The sequence below is a fragment of the Symphalangus syndactylus genome, chromosome X, assembly GCF_028878055.3.
Source record: "Symphalangus syndactylus isolate Jambi chromosome X, NHGRI_mSymSyn1-v2.1_pri, whole genome shotgun sequence".
In the NCBI taxonomy this organism is placed as follows: Eukaryota; Metazoa; Chordata; class Mammalia; order Primates; family Hylobatidae; genus Symphalangus; species Symphalangus syndactylus.
The window spans coordinates 25,256,782-25,280,734 of NC_072447.2; the positions used below are offsets into that span (position 1 = coordinate 25,256,782).

The window sequence follows — 23,953 nt, forward strand, 5'->3', positions numbered from 1 at the left end:
TATATATGTGTATATAGATGTATGTGCATACATGCATGTGTATACATGCATGTGTATACATGCATGTGTATACATGCATGTGTATATATGTGTATACATGCATGTGTATATATGTATATAAGCATTATTAAATAAAACTGTCTGTGGATTTATTGTTGATGTATGCAGAAGGGCTTGGTAATGACAACCAAGTTAGGAGGAACACCTAAGAGGTAAAAGACAATTTAGGTCAACTATAAATGTGGGAGGGAGGAATTACTCTATTACACAGTGTTTCTGTGTGTCACCAATCCTGCCATGTTTGAATGTTGATATTTTACTGAGTCACTCAATAAGAAAGCAAAGAGATTTTTTTCTGCAAAAATGAAATTAAGAGCACTGATAACACATTTATGACTAAGACTTAAAAGATGACAATAACTAAATAAAAGCTGTCTTAGATTTGTCAAAGTAGTCTTATTAACAATTACCAGAAGGATTCCCTGCCTTAATCATTATACTAGGTCTATTATCACTTACAGCAGCAAGAAAACACAGTAGCAAGAGAGTAAGAACTCCACACCCTACTTTTATCTCTAGCAGCTCAACTTTTCTTATGCATTGTTCTCTGCCGTAGAAATAATTATGTAAGTTCATAAACCTACACTATGCAACGAACTTCTCTAAGAGCTCATTTGTTTTCAATCTTTCATCCATCCATTCATTCAACAAAGATTACTACACATTTCCTGTGTCAGACCCTGTTACAGGCCCACAAAATACACTAGTGAATAAAGAGGCAAAGTCCCTCTAGAGAAACAAGGTGATAAGTAGGTAATCCCACAAATAATTCACTCTTAACATTGTGGCTAGTGATCTAAGGAAAAAATGCAGGGTGCTAAGGGGTTATATAACAAAGTAAAATGATGAGTGAGTTAGGGCATATTTCATACTTGAAATCTACTTCTAAGTAAACACTAATTATATTTTTATTGGGTAATCCTTAAATACAACTCCATGCAAAGGTTTCCCCTTTAATGGATCCAGATATAACTGATGAGTAATTTCTGGCACTCGCTACCTGTCCACCTGATGAGAATGATTACCCATCACTGTCCTGAACTACTCGTTGATTCCAGACAACACGCCATCAGCGTGTGTCAGGCAGCCAAAACAAAGAATGCTTCCACTGGCACTCCTCCAACTTGTGATCATTCAAACACACCATGCTTCTTTTCCGAGTATACATGCATGCAGAAAGAATGGAACATGCAAAGAGCTTGGCCTATGAAGTTAATGGTGACTGGTTAAATTGTGTGATCTTGAATTATGTTTCTTAATCTCCCTAAGCCTTGACAGAAGTGGGTCAAAGAGGCTAGCTACTCTCACAGCTGGTTGGCAGATTCAGTGAGATAATATTTGTAAAAATATTCTGCAATTCTGCACAGAAATGTTACTGTACTATCTTCCTTCCTGCAAGTTCTGTTGTGAAACATTAAATGTTGATCCATTTAATGTTTCTTGTGTAACTATTAAGAATAAAAACCAACCAACCAATCAGAAAACATATTTCTGTTGAAAGCCTTTTTTGTCTTGACAAAAAAGATAGATGAGGTATTTATTTCAATTACTTTCAATAATATGAACAAATATTTCTTCAGCTTCTTCTAACTAAAATTTATTTTCATTTGAATTAATTTTTAAGTTGCTGAGTTCCTTATTTCCTTCCATTGAAAACAACAGGAAGAAAATAATGCTTTAATTTTCCTTCACCAACAAATGAACTCTTTTCTCAAAGGATGGTTTGCCTTTTATGAAGCCATCATGAACACAAATACCTGCCTCATCACAGGAACCTATTGTTGAAGGTCTAATATCAAACTTCAGTTGCAGGAATGTTGCACAGGGCTGAAGGAAACAAAGGAGCACAGTCTCTATGTGAAAAGCAAACTGGGGGTCAATGGTTCTATGGAAACTTCATAAGAATTATTTATTTTTGATAAAGTAAAGCTATAAACATAGCATCTTATGTGAAGGGAATGTTAATGGCATTTTTCATTATCACATTTTAGTAAAAGCGGGTGCCACATACAATTTTATATCATTTATTGATTGGTCACTCTGAATTTCCTGCTTTTGCAATTTTCAATAAGATGTTTATAAATTAGTTTTGTTTGGCTGCACATGGCACAGATACATCCAGACATTTTGCTTTCAAGTGTTTGATCCTAACTTTAACAACATTTCTGAGTTGTTGCCTTTTACCTCCTGGAATTCAATTATATTATAATAGCTTGGAGGGTAAAAAAAAAAAAAACAGATAATCAAAATGGAATTTGCATAAACTTGAACTTTGCAAAAGGTAATTCAGTTGAAAGTCATGTGAAACAAAATATAATCTTTACTTTTCACTTACTTGTCTCACTCTCTTTTTTGAGCTTCCAACTCGGAATATCCCCACTGTCTGGAGACCTGCAAATAAGCAAACAAAATCAACAGTCTTGTTTTATGGCTTGAGACTCTGGAGGAAATAAAAATAGAGAGCAGAATGCCAGCACAGTGCCATAACATGCAGAGCAATAGTAACTTGACAGCATACAGTAATGCTTCTTTCATCTCACACTATTTCTATTTTCCAGATACTTAAAGGTCAGCCCTTTAAGCACCAGAATTTTATGTTAAATGTTTCTGATCAAATATTTTTCTTGTGATATTTTGTATTTCTAATCTTCTTCTTATCAGAGAAAATGAGCTTTTATTCATTATTCAGAATTATTACCTAAACACACATTTTATAGGGATTCTAACTCTTTATCAATTTCTAAAAGATATTTCTTGTTCGTCTGATCATAATTAAAGAGTGCTTCTTAAAGAAAATCTAGAAAATGCAGAAAAAGGTAAAAATAATATACTTTTAGAAATACCTGATGCAGAAATAATCACTCTTAATTTTCTTTTCTTTTCTTTTTTTTTTTTTTTTTTTTTTTTTGAGATAGGTTCTCACTTTCTTGTCCAGGCTGGAGTACAGTGGCGTGATTACAGCTCACTGCAGCCTTGACCTCCTGGGCTGCAGTGATTCTCCCACCTTAGTGTCCAGAGTAGCTGGTACTACCGGCACATGCCTCCATGCCTGACTAATTTTTGTATTTTTTGGAGAGACAGGGTTTTGCCATGTTGCCCAGGCTCAAGCTCAACAAGCTCAACTCCTGGGCTCAAGTAATCTACCTGCCTCGACCTCCGAAATTGCTGAGATTACAGGTGTGAGCCACTATGCCTAGCTAATCTTTCATTTTTTTAAATCCAGCCTTTTCTACATGAATGTAGGTATCTTTACATAGTTGAGATCACACTGCATATATATAATATCTATTGACAGAGAGAATGTTACAGCCTTCCCTCACTATCACGTCACATGAATTTTCACTCATGCTAGTAACAATTCCTTATAAATGTCACTTAGAAGGGATAAAAGACTACAAATTGGGTATAGTGTTTACTGCTGGGGTGATGGGTACACCAAAATCTCACAAACCACCACTAAAGAACTTACTCATGTAACCAAATACCACCTGTTCCCCCCAAATCTGTGGAAATATAAAAAAGATGCAAAATATTCTATTGTATGAATGGGCCATAATTTACTCCATATTCCCCTCTGAATGGTGCACAGGTCCCCAAAATATACATGCTTATTTTGCTATTATAAATGACCCTATTGTGAACAATTCTGTGCACACGTTTTTGTTCACATTTCTGATTGCTTTTCCTAGGATCATGTCCTAGATGTGAAAATATAGTGTCAGTGCTGAGGTTAAGAAACTCAGTTCTAAAAAATTAGGTCTCTTAAAAACACAAGTAATTTCACTATCACATATTAGAAATTTCAACAATAGTTCCTTAATAGCATTAAATTTCCAGTCAACATCCACATAAAGGTCACACACTGTGATATGGTCGATGTGTCTTTTAGTCTCTTAATCTGTGTTTCCTCCCTCTGTTTCCTTTCCCCTTATAATTGGTTTGGTGAAGAAATCTCAGCGATTTCCTACTGTAGATCTTCATATGGTTTGGATTTGGACACTCCATAGTGTCATTTGTATGTTTTTCTCTCCCCTTTATTTTCTGTAAAGAGATAGCTAGAGCCAGAGATTACTCTGATTGCGGTGTGATTTTATAGGGCAAGAATACTTCACAAAAAGTATTGTGTACTTCCTTTGGGAGCATGAAATGTCTGAATGGCTCTCCTTTTTCTCTGCCAGTCATTAATCATTGCCATTGATGAGCATCATGTATATTAATTCTTTCACTGGTGGCTCATTTTCTCTTCATTTGGGACAATCAGTTATGAGAGTGATGGGATATTGGAGCTGCTAACTGCCATTTGAAGCCACATGAAGAGAGCTGGTCTGAGAGTAAAGCCAGCAAACAGAGGACACTCATGACATCATTTGAATCCTGGATCCAGCTGTGCCTAAATCTAGATCAGGCTCCCAGTATATAAAGATTCTTGTTGTTATTTGGGGGAGGTCACTTTGCTTAATCTAGTTTTATCTGAGTTCCTTTCTCTTGCCACTGAAAAATTTATGACTAGTACAATATATAATTAAATCAGAAAGAATTGTATTTTTTTAAATATAGAATTGGGGTCTTGCTATATTGCCCTGGCTGGTCTCAAACTCTCAGGCTCAAGTGATCTTCTTGCCTTGGCCTCCCAAAGTGTTGGGATTACAGGCGTGAGCCATAGTGCCCAGCCTTAAATCTTTATAACATTATTTCTTTACATCCAGAAACAAAGTAAACATCTCAATTTGTTTTAGTTGTGTTTTCTATCTTTTGGTAGAAAGAGAATAGTCCCACCTGTGTAGAAAACGTCCTTATGTGATATCTTGCTTCTGTAGAAATTTTAATTATTCAGAAACCATGTGAAAATAAAAAAATGCAGCCAAAATTAAAATTACTGCGACCTACTATTAAAGTTTTCTATTTCGTACATAGAAGATTCATTCAGTTCATTCAGAGTCTATTTCACTCTATATAATAATATATGCCAGGTACTATTCTAAGTACTGTATGCACATTAATTAATTGAATCACTGCACAACTTTTGAGGTGGGTACTTATGTTCATTTTGCAGATGAAGAAATATAATTCTGTATTTTATTCTAAATAGTGTGATTATCCTGTTTTCAAGCTTCCAAAGTGATAGAAGCAATAAATTAGGCAATTTCATTATAGTACAAACATCATAGAGTGTACATATACAATCCTAGATAGTATAGCCTACTATACACCTAGACTATATGGTAGAGCCTAGTGCTCCTACACTACAAACCTGTATAGCATGTGACTGCGCTGAATACTGTAGGTAACTGTAACAATATCTTAAGTATTTGTGTATCTAAATATAGTAAAAGTACAGTAAAAATACAGTATTATAACCTTATGCAATCACCATTGCCTATGCGGTCAGTCATTGAGGGGAATGTCATTATGTGGTGCAGGACTGTGTGTGTGTGTGTGTGTGTGTCTGTGTATAGAGAAAGAGATGTACATTCAAGATACATAGGTGATACACAGGCATGTGAAAGATAAGGTGAAAAAAAATTAAAAGAACCTACACTTAAAATTTTGTATAAACAAATAAGATTTTACTACATTAGTTTTATTAGGTCATCCATATGTTATCCTATGATTTCCATTATAATGAATTAAGAAATTTAAATATATCCTTAATGATTTTAAAATAAAGTTCCATTTTTATTAGAAGGAAACAGATGAGAATGTTAACAGTAGTTATGTCTAGGCTGGGCACGGTGGCTCACGCTTGTAATCCCAGCACTTTGGGAGGCCGAGGTGGGCGGATCACGAGGTCAGGAGATCGAGACCACGGTGAAACCCTGTCTCTACTAAAAATACAAAAAATTAGCTGGGCGTGGTGACGGGCGCCTGTAGTCCCAGCTACTCGGAGAGGCTGAGGCAGGAGAATGGCGTGAACCCGGGAGGCGGAGCTTGCAGTGAGCCGAGATGGCGCCACTGCACTCCAGCCTGGGCAACAGAGCAAGACTCCATCTCAAAAAAAAAAAAAAAAAAAAAAAAAAACAGTAGTTATGTCTATATGGTAGCTTCAGAATTTTCTTTGCTTTCACATTTACTTTTTTATTACAATGAGCATATTATTTTTATAGTAAAAAAGTAAGCTTTTCTCATGTACATAAAACACGTGATAACACTACAGCAAACAAACTTAGTTTATGAAAATGGCAGTTTAATAAGCCAGAAGTCTAAATTTCAGAAAAATTTTTAAAGAACTGTATATCATTCTTAAGTCAACTTAGTAACTAGAATTGAGTTGCAAAGGGTGACTTGGAGAAATTTTAAGTGGACAGCTTCCACAAAAATGCAAATAGCAATATGTAAACCTGTTGTCAAAAATGATGTATTTTCTATTCACTAAAGCAATGATCCCCGATTTTTTTTTTAAGTTGGACTCTTACTTTTTAAAGGAACCCTTGTGAGTAACCTCCTAGGCTACTTTCATGTATAAACAATAAAAGTGGCTCTGGTCTGTTTGAAAGAGGTCCTGGTGACAAACCCAGCCCAACAGTCCTGATCCTTCCCTAAACTGCTTGGCCTCCAAGGTAACTTCTGAGGACTACTGGGAGCTAAGCAGTCTGAATATCATCAAGTTGATTCACCCTCTCCTCCAATCTTGTTTAGACCCACAATCTCTTAAGCAAACACTCACATCTGTACACTTTCACACAGGAAATTTCAGTTCAGAGCTTGATCAAATGAATACAGAATTGACATTGGGTACTTCAGTGAATGATGCTTGAATAAATGAAAGTCCTTAGTACTTTAGACAGACAAATCTACTTACCATGTTTTTCTAGATGCTGACAGCAGCTGTCCACCAGCCTAGGGACCTGTCTGTAAATAGGATTCAGACTGAGTTTCTTATCTCTGGCTTTTTCCTTTTTACTTTGAGCCTCCGCAGGCAAGGAAAGTTGTAAAGCTTCTAGTAGTCGAGACTGATTGTCATCAAGATCGGTGATAGAATCCACTGACATAGCACCCTGCAAGTGACACAGAGCCGTGAACATAAAGTACAGATAGCCAAAAAATCCAGCTGCCCCCAGATGCTAACCAATACATACTTTTGCTCATGACTTTTTGTCACACTTGAGATAATACTGCTTGATTTCTTTAATTGTTCTGTTTGTAAATTAAAAGAAAAAAGATGCCTTTTGAAAAAGTTAGAAAACCTCTACAAGATTTCCTCAAGCTAATGGCAGTTACAATTTCAACAATAGACAACATTTTCCAAATGGAAGAACAAGCGATGGGAAACATATAATTATTTTGGCCCAACCACTTCATTTCTTGAAACAAGAAAAAAATTACATACTCAATGAATGAGGTAGTCAGAGAAGTCTTTTGTAAATAAAAAACTCAACTATGGCTCTAGGAAGTAGATTTTTAAAATAGAATGATTCCATAAAACAGCCTTAGCTTAGTTTTCCCAAGAAACAGCACAAAGTGCTTTATTAGAGAGGTGGTCCTGGGAAACACCTGTAGTGGAGGGGGGAAATGAGACAAGGAAGGAAAGGCAGCTGATGAAGGGAGCATTATCAAGCCTATTATCATTGTGGGCAACTGGAGCTCAATCTTTCTGGGGCGTTCTGGGAGACAGATGTAGATCATGCACCTTAGAGCTATCCCTATCAAGTGAGAGAGCTGGGGTATTATACACCAAGCCTTAGGAATCACTGCTTAAGGGGAGCCTCTGGTGGGGGCAGAGAGATAATATTATCCCCTAAGTACTTACAGCCTGCCATTTGGATAGGCTGGGTGCCTCTGGCATCAGAGAAAGCCCTCAGCAAATAAGGTGTTGGCAGATGGAAGGTGAGCTGGCATGCTAGGAATGGTAAAGGGTCAGGGAAAGGGAGCAGGGCACCAATCGCATTTGCCGCACCCATACTTGATGAAGCACTGAGAAAGCAGTTGACTAGCCAGGCCTGGACAGACGAGAGGGCATTTGGGAGAGCCATTGCCTGAGTCCTACATTCCCAGAAAGCTAAAATTTAGAGTTTTAGTATTATTGTTGTATGATAATACACAGTCTGAGACACAATGACAGAATTAGAAGAACAGTTCCATCATGCAAATTCAGGAATTCCATAGTTTTGTAATTTCTTCATTTTTAAACATAGTCAATACTGCAAAAACAGCAATGGATCAGGTCTCCCTCTACCTTGGACAAGCCCTAAATGTTAGGGGCTGATTGAAAAACGTTGGTTTTAAGTGGGAAGTGTCTGGGGTTTTAACTAGGGCAGTCTTCAACGGCTGGAGGTGGCAAAAATTTCGGGTCTCCACGTAACAGAGAAAAAAGGGAGAGAGGGTCAGGCGTGGTGGCTGACGCCTGTGATCCCAGCACTTTGGATCACTTGAATTCGAAGGTTCAAGACCAGTCTGGGCAACACAGTGAGACCACATCTCTACTAAAAAAATAATAATAGCTAGGCGTGGTGGTGTGCATCTGTAGTCCCAGCTACTGGGGAGGTGGAGGCAGGAGGATCGCCTGAGCCCAGGAGATTGAAGCTGCAGTGAGCAGTGATCATGCCACTGCACTCCAGCCTGGGCAACAGAGCAAGACCCTGAGTCAAAAAATAAAAGATAAAAATAAAATGTAGATTTGTTTTACAAAAGGGAGAGAAGAACTTCTAGTGACCTGGAAGCTTTAGAGATACTTATCAACTGACTCAGCCAATCACCAACCAGTTTGCATGAGCAATTCAAATAATAGCACAGTACCTAGAACATAGTACTTAACAATTGGTACCATATTGTTAGAGTATTTGAAAGAGGATATATAGAGGATTCTATGGTTCTGTTTGAGAAGAAGAAATGCTCCATTGATAAGGAAAAAGCTCATTGTTTATGAAGACCCACCACCAATTCATTTAGCCAGGCATGTTCTCAGATTGGTGATGAAGAAAGTATTAATAGCTAGAACACCAGGCCCTGCCCTTGAGCCTCACAGTCTAGTGGGCAAGTATGGCAAGACTGACAGATTACAAGAGACCAGAATTAATGGTGATATTGTTGAATGTTTAGGAGAGCATGGAACACAGATGTGACAAAGGAGGGACACCCAACAGCTTCTAGAGGAGTCAGGACAAGGTCTGAGGCTATGCAAGGTGCCACATGCCCAGTGCACATTCTTCATTAATGGCATTGTTGACAGATACCTGAACACCAACTACATATCCAGTTTTCACATGAACAAAAACTCAAAGAATAACTGTACATCTTCAGTTTTCCTAGCACTGGTGTCAGAGCAAGTACTGGCCACCTCACCCTCCTCCTAGCCCGAGGAGCCGGTTCCGGGGTGTTTGGGGACGTTGACTCATTCGGTGTTTCTGAGGTTGAGCTGAGAGATGAGTTACTGCTTGAGAGTTCTTTGTTTTGTCTTTTATTTCCAAATGGGAGGAGGGAAGCCACAAAGTCAGATGCATCTTTCTGCTCGTCCCTCTGCAAGTCCTGCTTGAGTTTATAGGCTCTGTCATTCGCAATAACTTGGGATAAGGGCATTCCAAATGCCTGTGGGATGAATTCTGGAATCAAAAAACAGACATCCACTTTCAGAGACTGACTGGTCCAGTGAACACTCTCATTTATGTTTCAGACATATTCAAAGGAATGTTTTCTGAAGAATTGACTCATCAATCAAAATAAAAAGGTGACATTTGTGTTAATCAGAATGGCCCAAGTTTCCATTTCAATAAAGAAAACTAGTATTTATAAACACACATCTTAGATATTTAGGTCTCTAGTTTTTCTCCATGTCTCAAGTCTATACATTCATTCAATAGGCATTTATTGAATGCCTACTACATGCCACAACAAGCTAGGCAATGGGAGTCGCAAAGCTTATAAAAGGTACAGTCCTTTCTCCTCAGGTGTTCAGAGTGTGGGGTGGGGTGAAGGAGTGGATAATCAGAAATGCAAATCATGATAACAGAGTGACTATCAGGTGTTAGAGAGATGCCTGGAGCTAAGGCTGAAATTTAGTTAACTGAATACACTTTGAGGTTCCCAGTAAGAGTTAGCATGTGAAATGATAACCTGACAGGCAGAGGAGCAGCTTGGGAACTGGTTGGGAAGAAGTCCATTCTGTTTTCGTTGTGTTCCTCATCCCCACATTCTATTTTGAGCCAACTAGGTTGGGGCTGTCACTCTCGTGATCTACACTCAAGCCATTCTACTGGCCACATGCAGAGTGGACTCAGCCACTAAATATCTGGTGAGAGGCCCAGGAAACAATTTGTTAAATCCTTTAGTAAGGAGAATTTGGGGAAAGGGGCATAGTGCAGAAATCAATGGCTTTATTTGGAGACATACATAGAGTTCCTTTCTGAATTTCTGTCGTAAATCTGTTTGTATACATGTACCTTGGATCCTTAGGGCCAGGAGTTTTATTGGCAATATTTTAGATTCATGCTGAAAGGCACTAAATAATGTAATCAAATGTATTATTCTTTTTAGACTCCAAATTAGGTCTCCTAGCAGCAGTAAGTTGGAGTCTAACCTCTCCATTATTTTTATAAGCCCTATGAATGAAACTAAAATGATCAAGGGAAAATAATTCTAAGGTTGGTTGTTCTTTGAAAGAAAAAGCTAACATTAAATCAGGTAGAAAGAGACTTTAAAAGGTTTTCCTCCTTGACCCATGGCAACATTTCAAACATCACTGGGCTAATGACCAAGTCTACATTAAAAGCAGAAATGCTACTTGAAAAGCCTGCACCTCTGCTTCTATCAATGCATGCAATTTGTTTTGAAGTAAAAAAATCAAAACTTTAGTATTTCGGGATTTTCAGAGGATGCTTGCCATTCTTTACCAACAGGCTAGGTGATATATGGTAATAAAAAATATTTAGGTACTTCTCCTTTGAGTGATCAATTTAGACAGGGTAGTGAGGTGTAATTCTCACTATTGATAATAGGCTGTGTCTACTACTAGCAAAATTAGAAACCAAAGGGGATAGTACCACACCTCCTGTTATGTACCCTGAGGATATATATATATATATATATATATACACATACATATACACACACACACATATACATATAATCTTGTCTGTAGAAATGATCAAATATTACTTTTAAAATGTTGGAAAAGTCTGGAAACGTGGATGGTAAGGCTGACAGCTACATGAAATAACAGAAACAGAGGGGATAATAAGAGTGAAAAGAACATTGATAAATGTAGCAAGTGACACATCTGCTCAGGTGGGCATATGCATGGCAGGGATTTATTATAAGATGGGGACTACTGAGCCCTTTCCCAGTCATTTTTTCCATCTAAGGAAAACCAACCAGACTCGTTTAGAGGCAGATCTTCCCCACCAGCAAATAATTCTGCCTCCTGTTTCAGAAGAGCAACCAGCAGGTGCAAAGCCTCCAACTCTTCACACCTGCTGTACCTGTGCCCTCCACCACCTCCCTTTGCATGATATGTAGGTGTCACTTGGCATCCTGCCAGCCTTTCTGCCTCTCCCTGGTTCCCATGCTTTTCCATCTGCCATTCAACTATGGATAACTTTAAACCATGGATAACGGTGTACTGCACTCAAGAGCTCAAAAAAATTATCCTAATACTCTTAGGTATAAATAGGGTTCAGCAATTATTTTCTGTAAAGGGCCAGATAGTAAATATTTTAGGCTTTGTGGATACGGCTGGGGCTTAGAATGGCTAGGATGCAAAATGATAAGGTGCTCGCATTCAGCATGGGGCAAGTGCGGAGTCAGCATGCAGACTTAGCATTTCCTTCAATTCTGTGGCCTAGGGGCTCAATTTGTCTCACTCCAGCCTCTGCAGTGTTGGCAGGTTGCAGTCTTTGTAGCAGCTACTCAACCTGCCAGTTTAGCAGGAAAGCAGCCACAGACAGTAAGTAAATGAATGGGCATGGCTGTGTTCTAGTAAAGCTTTATTTACAAAGACGGCTGGTGGGCCACCCCTGCTATAAATTACATCTTCTTTTGCCTGTATCTTCAACCTCTTTTTTTTCTACTAGATATTTTGTACTAAATATATTCAAGCATCTGCTTCTTAAAAAAATAAACAACCTCTGACCTACTCTTTTCTTTTCCCCGTGGTTTACCCTCTCTCCTTTTGCCACAGTTAAAATTGTCTAAAGTGTTCCCTTTACTTTCTGGCCTATAACTTTCTCACCTACCATTCTTTCCTCACTTCATCCCATCTAGCTGATACCTCCATTAGATTCTAAAGCAGCTCCCTCTAAATCGTTGCTGTCTTCAGGGTCATTAAATTCAGTGTTTTTGACAGCTCTGTTTCATTTGCCCTTTTGTCAGCCTTTAACCCTGATTGCCATTTCTGGAAATGCTCCCTGTCCTTTGCATCCTGGATATACTAACTGGGTTTTTCTCTATCTCTCTGGCTACATTCTTGCCCCTTTTTCTGGCTTATCATCTTCTACTTGGGTTTTCAATGTGGAAAGTCCTCAGAGCTCAATCTTAACCATCCTCATCACTCTGGTCTCTCTCTGTAAGTGACAGCACGATGCCCATAACTTAAACTTCCATCCATAGACATTTCACACCTCATTGCTGCTTCTAGCTCAGACCCCTTCCTTGAGCACCAACCACTTCTTCCACCTTCATATCTGGATGTCCCAAAGGCGTTTTTTACTCTTCATCTTCCCTTACTAGGTCTTATTCAGATTTCTAAAAGTTTGCCTGTTCTTCATGTGGGAGAACCAGAAATCTGAGAGTCATCCTTGATATTTCACTCCTTCTTACATCCCATTTTCACTCCGTCATCAAATCTTTATCATGTCACTTTCACATTATCTCTTTTTTCCATTCACTTCTCTCCACTTCCACGATCACTCCCACCCCAGTCTAAGGTACCATTATCTTTCTCCTGAAATTCCAAATCAAAAGTCATGCTGTGGCCCAGTACTGTGTGAGCTGGCCCCTTCCTAATCTTCTCAGAAACCACACACTCCCTGGTTCTTTCTTCTCTTCTTATCCTAGAAGTACTGGCACTCAAAGACAACATTCAATATATGTTCTTTGAGAATTTCTACATAGTGATAACTGATAACTTGATTATTCTGCTATTTAATATGGAGCAAAATTAAAAGTTGTATGAGCTATTTGTATATAGTGTTACTTCACAGCTCACATACAGTGACATACCTAGACAGTGAGGAAAATAAAACATACAATATACTAAAAAGAACAGTGCCAGAATTGAACTCTTTCCAGATTGTATGTGGATACATATATGGCATAATCTGAAAATGTCCTGGCAGGGGTTGTGGGGGGTACAATCTCCCAGAGTTACATCATAGTAAAACCTATTCCCCATGTGCTCAGTTTAGGAAGCACATTAATAAAACAAAGTAGCTATTTTTAAAATTACTTAATTTTAAAATTACTTTTGACACAGAAAGAAATTTTCTGAAGTTCTGAAAGTTTTAAAAACACTTTTGGTTGCCAAGAAATATAATTAAGAGAAATTAAGGACTTGGAATTCTTCTGTATGCAAATATGTTTTCTGATCAGTGTCAATCTTGAATTAGTTCCCATATGTAAATGAAAAGTCACATGGGCACTGCTTAAGTGGCATGAGGAACATAGGAGTGTCACAAGATCCGCTATATATCAAGGCAATTAAATAACATACAGGATATGATTCATTCTGATGAAATCAATTAATATGGTAGCATATCAACCATTTATGAATCACTATTGGGAGAGCAATTCGATTCTAAAAGGCTGCTTCTATTTATTTTTAGATGACCTAACTCAAGAGATCATTTAGAGTTTCCTGTTTTCCTTCTTTTACTCTTGGATTCAAATGATCATTTTTCACATGTGCAGCTGTTACAAACCCAAATGCTAATATCCAACTGGAAGGAAATAATGTGAATAGATTACATCAGTGCCAGACCGGCACCCCATCCTCCTCACACCCTGGTTCCCAGGACATCCATGTAATGACTCTCAGAGTTGACATGGACAGGGCTCTATGTTCTGAAAAGATGCCATGTAATTAACCTTCACTTAAGCCTAGGTTAGTTTGTTTTTAAACATTAAAGCCACTTAAATTTTTTTTTTTTTTTGCCATGAAGCCTGATATTTCTCCCCTTAGTTGGGTGGGTGATACGTCTTTTCTTTGGAACCACCAGGACCTGCCTTCCTTTTCTCACTTAGCTACCTTTGAGGCAGTATAGAACATTTCAGAGTTTTCACTGAACCTATGTAAATACGATTTAGTTTAAAAAATCTATAATGGCCCAGTATGTATTTTTCGATTACTTCCCTGGCCCTTCCTTCCATGTTAATTCAAATTCTTGCTTCCTGCTGCTTTGTATATATAATACATGCAAGCAAATGTACATCTCCTTCTGTTGAGGGAATATCCCATCATTCTGTTGAGGGAACCTCCTGCAAAAATGTTCATTCTGCTTAGTCTAGCCAAATGGACACTTTCTGAAAAATCACCTGAAGTCCACATTAGATGTATTTAAATCCCAATATCAGTATCATCATCCTAGAATAAACCAAGTTTAAAAGAGAATACATTACTAATACCAACCTGAGTGATCCCTTTAATATGCTCTATACATCTGGAAAATTGCTCTAATCTGGAGACATAAAAGTGCTCTACTGCAGGAGTAGAATGAGCAAAAACTCTAGTTTAAAAGAGCTGGCTATTAATATTTAGGTCATTACAAAAATAAGGGCACAAACATACCAACAATTAAATATAACACAATTTATCAGACTATAATAGCTAGCTGGACAACCCTTAGCGCTCATTATTCCAGCAGCAGATTCTGCTGTGACAATGTGGCCTGGTGAGTATCCTAGTTAATATGGATCAGAGTTCTTATCTAGAAGTTGCACATTAGACGCTCTTAAAAACACCCATTCCTGAGGAATCCCTGAAGAACAATGAACTCAGACTCCCTGAGGTGGGGGTCTTGGACTTTTTAAAGGTTCCACAAGTCATTCTATTGTGTAGTCAGGGGTGCGGATCACTGACATTTTCACCTTCTTTTTTCCAATTTGAGGTAAACATTTGAAATGTCTGAAGATATTTGGGTTGAGGGTGGTGTTACTGGCATCTAATGAGTAGAGGCCAGGGATGCTGCTAAACATCTCACGATATACAGGATAGCTCCTACCCCAGATAATTATCCAGTCTAAAATGACAACAGTAGCAAGGTTGAGTAACCTCACTCCAAAGGAAGTAAAACAATGGTTTCCCATTCTTTAGAATTCTTCACCTTTTTTTTAGTCTAAAGAACCAAATGTCATGACTGTTCAAGATATAGGTGTAGAGACTGAGATCAATGGTGTGGAATAGCTCTTGTCCAATACTGATCCCAATGCATGTTTTAATACCCTTGGTTTCATTGCCTTCCATTACTTTTAAAGCAGAAATTCTATCATTATATAAAAGGACTCCAAGATGAGATGTGTATGGCTGTTCTCATTCAAGACTCGTTGACTGTGTCACATAAATGAAAATAAATACATACAACTGTACCATTCAGCAGCCACTTCATAATAGACAATAAAAATAAGCAGCAAAAAGTGCGGTGGCTCATGCTTGTAATCCCAGCACTTTGGGAGACTGAGGCGGGAGGATCACGAGGTCAAGAGTTCAAGACCAGCCTGGCCAACATGGTGAAAGCCCGTCTCTACTAAGAATACAAAAATTAGCTGAGCATGGTGGTGCATGCCTGTAATCCCAGCTACTTGGGAGGCTAAGGCAGGAGAATTGCTTGAACCTGTAGGGCAGAGGTTGCAGTGAACCGAGATTGCACCACTGCACTCCAGCCTGGGCAACAGAGCAAGACCCTGTCTTGAAAAAAAAAAAGGCACAAAAAATTGGACTGCGTCAATGGGGCTCAGGTGTCCATTATGTGAGGTTGAATATCAGTTTTAAATGACCATAAATACCTCTGGGAGAGTGGCTAAAGTTTTAGTTCCCTAAATAGATGCACAAGGGGACACAAAACAGTATGATGAGAGTAAACAATTCCCAAAACATATGAAGCAAAAGATGAGTATACTGTGATCTAACATAAAAATGCTGAGAATGCACTTACAAGTGGGAGCTAAACATGTTCATATGGACACAAAGAAGGGAACAAGACACACTGGAGCCTACTTGAGAGTGGAGGGTGGGAGGAAAGTGAGAATTGAAAAACCACCTATTGGGTACTATGGTGATTACCTGGGTGATGAAATAATCTGTACAACAAACCCTTGCAACACACAATTTACCTATATAACAAACATGCACATGTACCCCTGAACCTAAAACAAGAGTTAAAAAAAAATACTAGGCCGGGCGCAATAGATCATGCCTGTAATCCCAGCACTTTGGGAGGCTGAGGCGGGTGGAACACGAGGTCAGGAGATCGAGACCATCCTGGCTGACGTGGTGAAACCCCGTCTCTACTAAAAATAAAAAATAAATAAAAATAAATTAGCCGGTTGTGGTGGCAGGCACCTGTAGTCCCAGCTACTCGGGAGGCTGAGGCAGGAGAATGGCATGAACCCAGAAGGTGGAGGTTGCAGTGAGCCAAGATCGTGCCACTGCACTCCAGCCTGGGTGACAGAGTGAGACTCTGTCTCAAAAAACAAAACAAAACAAAACAAAAAAACTAATAGCCACTGATTATTCCCTAAAGTTCCTGGATCTTTAAAAAGGAAAATACTTGTTAACTCAAGTGAATATCTAATCTGGGAATTCTTAATTTAGGGGGTGGTAGCGTGGGCACTGGGTGAGTTTCAGGCCTTTGATAGAGCATCATCATTGTCAATGATTCTTAAAGGGCTCTGTGACCCCCAAAATATGAAGGGCATTTGCTTTAACCTATCTTGGCTGAGGCAATGTAACAAAGTAAAATGTAAGCATTCAGGTTAGTTGCAAATAAATATTTTTCAACTGGGTGAAAAAAAAAATGCTGAGAATGGCCTATCTTCAGTAACCCATGAGGATGAGACTGTTTCTTTCCAGTAGTCATGGTAGGTGAATTCAAACTCTCATTAAACTAACCCTGCCTGTCTGGATTTGCCAGACAGCTGGTTAGCATTAGAGATGCCCTCCATAGCTTCTCAACCCAGGTCCTCTTTATGTATAGCCGATTGGTCAAAATAATAATTGGAACCACAAACTTGGCTGAGGTCACACTCTCCTCAAACCAGCTGAATTCATCAGTTCAGTACAGGGCTGCTCAAACACAGAAGAGTAGACCAAAACAGCCCTTAATGACATTCCACTGTAGAAATCCAGTTTTTATAACAGGGTTGAACCACGTATATCTATGCAATTCAATAACCCAACCAAATTTAACCATTATGCTCCATGGAAGATGCATTTACATTAGTTACTGTACCCTTTACCTTTGTCTTTGTTTTTCTCCTTTCCTAGTGAATCCAGTTTCTTTCTTAAAGATTTCTTTCTCTTTTGTCCATCTGTAAATATTAAAAGAAGTTATAAAGATAAACATATAAGTGATATTTTATAGTATCGATAATTACATTTGAGCAAAAGTATGGCTTTTCTTTTACTTCACTTATAATTTGACATTTTAAACAGAGTAACAGCTCTGAGAATACATGAAAATCCTGACTTGGATAACACATATTACCAGAATTTTGGTGCATATTCTTGAATTTCCTTTCAGTCATGGAATGATGGGAAACTAACCTCCTTTGGAAGTAGTTTAGCTTTGACATTTAGATAGGTTTAATTTTACTATTATCTAAGTATCTTCCTCTTCTCTGTGGTTATATAACTTAATGTTCATCTTGAACCAAATCTCCATGAGAAGAGAATTGACAGCATGTATAGCTTTGACATTTATGATCTAGGAGAGTATAACTGGATAAGAAAATGGATTTGGAGGTCCATAGAACTTAGGTCTAACTATTGCTGCACAATTTACTATGTGACTTTGGACAAGTCTTTGTGTCCTCATTTATAAAATGAGAATATCACAAGGTTGTTGTGAGAATTAAATGAAACAACACATATAAAGCTCTTCATAGGGAGCCTGGCACAGTTCAGGCTACTTTCTTTGTGGGGAGTTCCATGGTATAGCTATACTGTAATTTAGTTAAGCATTCCTCCATTGATGAACATTTTGGTTGTTTCTTATTGTTTAATAAGTAAGAAATACATTCTTTTACAGTCTAGTATTTGCAACAAATGTACTTAATGTGTCTGTTTAACTCACCAAATAATAAAGATACCACTTATATCAGTGGGCAGCTGCAATCAAATTCCTGGGCTGTCATCATAAAATATTGGCATTCATCATTGCCAGAATGCATTTTGAGGTTATGCAGCTGTCAACTTAGCATGTGGGAGGTGCAGATTCAGAATCCACACTGTGATCAAATAGGGGACATGCAGACCATGCCACAAGGAAACATATGGTGAAAAAAATGATTAAGAATTGTTTGTATAGGACACACTAAAAATGTAAAGAAAGAGATTCAGCCCAATACATTTAAAAGCGAGACTATAATATCAGGATAAAACAGAGTAAGCATTATGACACAGAAATGAGCATTCTTGGTATCCTCACAGAGTTACAGATGTCCCCAACTCCTCATTTTTGGAAGGTAAAAGAACATCACAACATAATCAACAGGCACATTCAATCCTTCCTTCTTTTCAAAGACTTCAAAAATGACTCTCCTGCCACCAAAAGAAAATAGTTCATAAGAATCTTCACTCTTGTAGTCACGCAATTTGTATAGGAGAAATTATGTAAATCAGTTGTAATGTAATGTAATTGATGGCAACAGCCATCAATCTCTCCCATTATGTATATGTTCATAGATATGAACAACATCTAAAAGATGATCTACTAGGGCCTGCCATGACTTATTACACAGACCGTAAACATACTAACTGTACAAGATTCTAATCTGTTCTCCAATTAGGCCTTACAGGTCTTTTACTCTGTAACACTTTGTTCATAGCTAGTTCATATCTCAAATGTATTTGGCAGTAACAAAAATTCTTTCAATAGTTGACCCAGCAGAATAATTAAACCATCTATTAAAGCTTAAGTGATTTAATTTTTCATAACCAATGGGCAGATCCTAAAATTCAAACAAGCTGTCAAAAGTCAGAATACATACCAGATAGAGGACATTATTTTTAAAAGAATGATTCTTAAATACTTAAAGCTTATGTATTCTATGTAGATGTGTATAAATATAAATGTTCTGTCTAAGCAATAATCATAAGTCCAACTCCAACATATCTAATAGCCAAGTTAAGCCAAGTTAAGATGTAGACTATTGCTAGTACCTGAGAAACTACCTGTATGCTTCCCTCCTCCTACTTTTGCAATGATCAATTATCAGATTTTATTCATAGTTTTACCATCTATTCATTTATAAAGAATATGATTTTGTTTTTCCTGTTTTGGGGTGCATACAGATGGAATCACATTACGGATACTGTTTCTTGCCTTGTTTATTTTGTTCACCAGCACTTCATGAGATTCATCCTGTTGAAGCAGGTAGCTGTAGATCATTCCTTTTGATTGCTATATAGTAGGTGTTTTTGGTATGAATATACCACAGTTCATTTCCTCATTGAACTGTTGATGGTATTTGAGTTGTTTCTAGCTTGGGGTTATTAGGAACAATATTTTTGAAAAATTTTGCTCATGTCTTCTTACGAGCATGTATGTATACAAGTCTCCCTGAGACGGTGGTTTGTAAAGTGTAGTTCTGGGACCAGCAGCATCAGTATCGCCTGGGAACCTGCTAGAGGTACAAACTGTCTATGGTCCCACTCCAGATATGCTAAATCTGGAACTCTGGGGTGTCACCCAGCAATGTGTGTTTGAACACAACCTCCAGGGGATTATGGTGCACATTAAAGTCTGGTTCACATTAAAGTCTGGAACCACCACTCCAGGGCATATATGTAAAAGTTGCATTGCTGGATCCGTGTATATGCAATCTCAGACTTTATTTGGTAAAATCAAGCTTTTCAAAATAGTTTTGCTCATTTATATTCCCACAAATATGAGAGTTTACATAATCTCACAAGGATAATATATACTTTAAACTCCAAAACTCCAGACAACATCTTGAAGTCTCCTTACAGGCAAAGTATGATCTTTGAGAATGCTGGCCTATTAAAAAACACTTAATTACTTACGACAAAATTTTTTCACTTAATTAGATAGAGGTGAATGTTATGAATAGGTAACTACACAAAATGATGGATGACGTGCAATAATGTGAAATGAAGCATTGCTTTAGCACACCATTTTCTCTTTTAAAATCCTCAGCAAAATGACCAGAGATGCACAATGCAACTGCTTATTCCTCTTCTCCTTTGTGATTAATCTGTGGTTTGCCTTGGAGTCCCCCATTTTTGAAGAATAAAATGTCTCATCTTTTGTTCTCACAAAGCACAGAAAACTTGTTCAAGAGGCTTATGTGCTTGCAACCATACAGAACATTTTATGTTCCACCAGCTCCTTGGATGGCAATAAGTGTGGTTAAATGCCATTCTGTCTTTTAAAGAAATGCAAGCTCCACAACTACCAATACTGCACAGAAGTGTTTTCATGGTGCATATGGTGATGAGTGCATGCTTGCTAACTGCTCCCAGTGTGTGCGCTGTCTTACAGACAACAGTGACCTGCAGGAAGAACTGGGGTAACATGTCCTGATAAAATATATCTTCGAATAAGCAGATAGGGATTGGCCTCCCTTTGCCCTCTTTTGTGGAAGTCCTCACTAATGTGTCCAGAGGAAACCATGTCCTATATGAGAGACCTCACAGACACCTGTGACACAATAGCAGATGGCAAGGCAGCAAGCTTTCCACATCCTAGTGACCCCAAAGCAAAGGACCCAACTGTGTGGGAGGTGGCTAATCTGGGCATCCTCTTGGGAGAGACCAATACCAAACAGTGTCTTCAGGAGGGTCGAAAACAAGAAAACAGGACATTGCTCCCTGAGACATTATTTTTATGGATTCATTTGCTGTTAGGGATGGTGTTCCATTTTAAGGCTTCTTTCTCTAGTTAGACTAGCTCTCTGAGGGTGAAACCAGGCCTCCTAGGCGTTTGTCTCCTTCTGAGTGAATAGCCCAGCGTGGGGCATGCCCTGAGGACTTGTCAGCACTGTCCAAAGCCAGGAAGTCAGATGGAGCTCTCGGGTTGGGTCTGAGCAATGAAGTACATACCTCCTAATTTTAAAGTGATCAGATTCAGAGAATGAGGCTTATAAAACAGTATTTTCCATATTACAATTAATTCTAGAGATAATATTACAAATATTGTCCAAGAAAGGATTTGTTTAGGTGACAGAAGGAAGATTAAGGGTTACCTTTGAGGGATAAATATTACCTGAAAGAGGGTATGAGGGAATCTTCCAGGGTGCTGAGCATGTTCTATATCTTGATCTGGTTGGTAGTAACATGCCATTCACATATTAAAAACCTATCGAGCTGTATTTGTGCACATTAATATTTATGTACATTACTATATATGTTATTCCTCAATAAAAGTAATAACAAAAGACCTCATCATTTTTGCAGAAAGGTACTAATATGAGAGTTAGTTACATTCACTGAATGGGGCTGAAAACTCAGCAACAAAGTCCTTTGGAAGAAAGTTCTGAAGTGTTTAACTTTTCTGAATATCTGAATGCCAGTGATCTCATCTGACCACCACAACTTTCCTGTGATACAGCACACAGTAGTAATAAATAGTCAGTGTTTATTGAGTAAGTACTATAAGCTAAGTGCTTAGTATCCAAAATCTTATTACATCCTCACAGCAATTCTATGAAGCCAATATTATTATCCTTTCCATTTTACAGATAAGGAGACTGAGATTAGGACAGAGTAACTTGTACATGGGCAGGAGCTGTGAGATGACAAATTCAGAACTTGCTCACAGGACTGTCCAATGTCAGAGCAGGTCCTCTGTATTACTCCGTTCTCATGCTGCTATAAGAACATACCCGAGACTCAGTAATTTATAAAAGAAAGAAGTTCAATTGACTCACAGTTCCACATGGCTGGGGAGGCCTCAGGAAACTTACAATCATGGCAGAAGGGGAAGCAAACACTACCTTCCTCACATGGCATCAGCAAGGAGAAGTGCAGAGTGAAGTGGGGGAAAAGCCCCCTTATAAAACCATCAGATCTTGCGAGAACTCACTATCATGAGAATATCAGCTTGGAGGTAACTGCCCCCATAATTCAATTAACTCCCACTGGGTCCCTCCCACCACACATGGGGATTATGGGAACTACAATACGAGATTTGGGTGGGGAATATAGCCCAACCATATCAGGTGGTTTCAACTTGCATGCTTATTTTTATGACCCTCCACTACCATACCACTGTGCAAACTGAGCATCTGGATGTGTGTGTGTGTGTGTGTGTGTGTGTGTGTGTGTGTGTGTGTATAGCCTGGTCCACAGGAAATACTCAGCAAGTATTGGCTGGTATTCTTAGCTATTATGGGTAAAGTTGCTTGGAGGTCAGTTAGCAGAGAAGTTGACTGAGTTTCTGGTCACCTGGCAGGAGTTGGCAGTCTTTCCGGAGTTGTAGTAGCATTTAACACCTGAGAATTTCTGTTCACTTGAAACTTCTTCATTTGAAGGAGCTTTAGCACACAAATCAGAGACCCTCTGCCTAAGCATGTCCAGCCATCTTTAAAAAAGGCTTCAGAGGTGGCTCATTGAAGGCTCTCAAAATCTATAACCGGTGATGTGGTACTGTTCCCATAACCCTAAATCTATCCATAGGACCCTGGTGTGATAAATTAGATTCCTGGATGCATTTCCTCCCATCTACAGTCCCTGTCAGAGGATGGATAGTTACCTTTACAACACTAAAGAACACAGGTGTTTAAACAAATATGATATTTGAAAGCTTATAAGAAGAATTGGGTGGGCATGGTGGTTCACACCTGTAATCCCAGCACTTTGGGAGGCCCAGGCGGGCAGGTCATTTGAGGTCAGGAGTTCGAGACAAGCCTGGCCAACCTGGTGAAACCCCAGTTCTACGAAAAATACAAAAATTTGCTGGGTGTGATATTGGGCGCCTTTAATCCCAGCTACTCGGGAGGCTGAGGCAGGAGAATCACAGGAAGCAGAGGTTGCAGTGAGCCAAGATTGTTCCACTGTACTCCGGCCTGGGTGACAGAGCAAGACTCCGTCTCAAAAAAAAAAAAAAAAAAAATTGACTGAGTGAATGTGTGAACACATTATAATATGTAAACTTTCTCAATATAGAGTAAAATTGGGAGGTCAGACTCTGGAAACAGACAGCCTTGTTCCAAATCTACTCCCTGACCCAAACCAAGATCAACCCTGCTATCTCACTGTGCCTCCATTGCCCTCTCTGTAAAATGGAGGATAATAACTGTATCTACCTAGTAGGCTTGTGATGAGGATTTAATGAATTCGTTCATAAAGCACTTGGAACAGGTCTTGTCATGTGGCTAGCAATCAATACATTTTTACCCAACAAATAGAATGCAAAACTTTGGGCTTCTGTTGATTTCCTCACTCTGGATACTTCCCCCGGGATATACCAAATTGCTCTTCTAGGTGTAAAAATTTCCAGAAACATTTCTGATACCTTTTCTAAATTAGGAATTTCCACATCAATGGCTTTCAGAGGTCATCCACATAATCCTGGGTTTACACAAGAATATTGCAAGGATTTTACAGGGTCGAATTGTTTGAAAGAAATCGATTTCCAGAGTGCCATTTTCCTAACAAACTCAAACTGCTCTTTTCAGGGGAACTCTTACTGTGATTCAGTCACGCCTCAATAATCAATGCCGGCACAGAGGAAATCCAGCTCATCACATTCTCCAGCCACTTCCAATTCACCAGTCTGGGATTGCTTGG

General features: G+C 38.6%; 1 protein-coding gene across 5 annotated transcripts in view; it reads right to left on the reverse strand.

The window, feature by feature from the left end:
• Positions 1–23,953, reverse strand: part of ARHGAP6 (Rho GTPase activating protein 6) — a 523,176-nt gene that overhangs the window by 45,144 nt on the left and 454,079 nt on the right. For all 5 annotated transcript variants that reach the window (XM_055266916.2, XM_055266918.2, XM_063634951.1 and 2 more), the window contains exons 3-6: positions 17,440–17,511; positions 9,340–9,596; positions 6,860–7,055; positions 2,396–2,451 (exon numbers count right to left, since the gene is read on the reverse strand). In XM_055266916.2, coding sequence (XP_055122891.1) covers positions 2,396–2,451; positions 6,860–7,055; positions 9,340–9,596; positions 17,440–17,511 — 581 coding nt within the window. The remainder of the gene's footprint in view (positions 1–2,395; positions 2,452–6,859; positions 7,056–9,339; positions 9,597–17,439; positions 17,512–23,953) is intronic.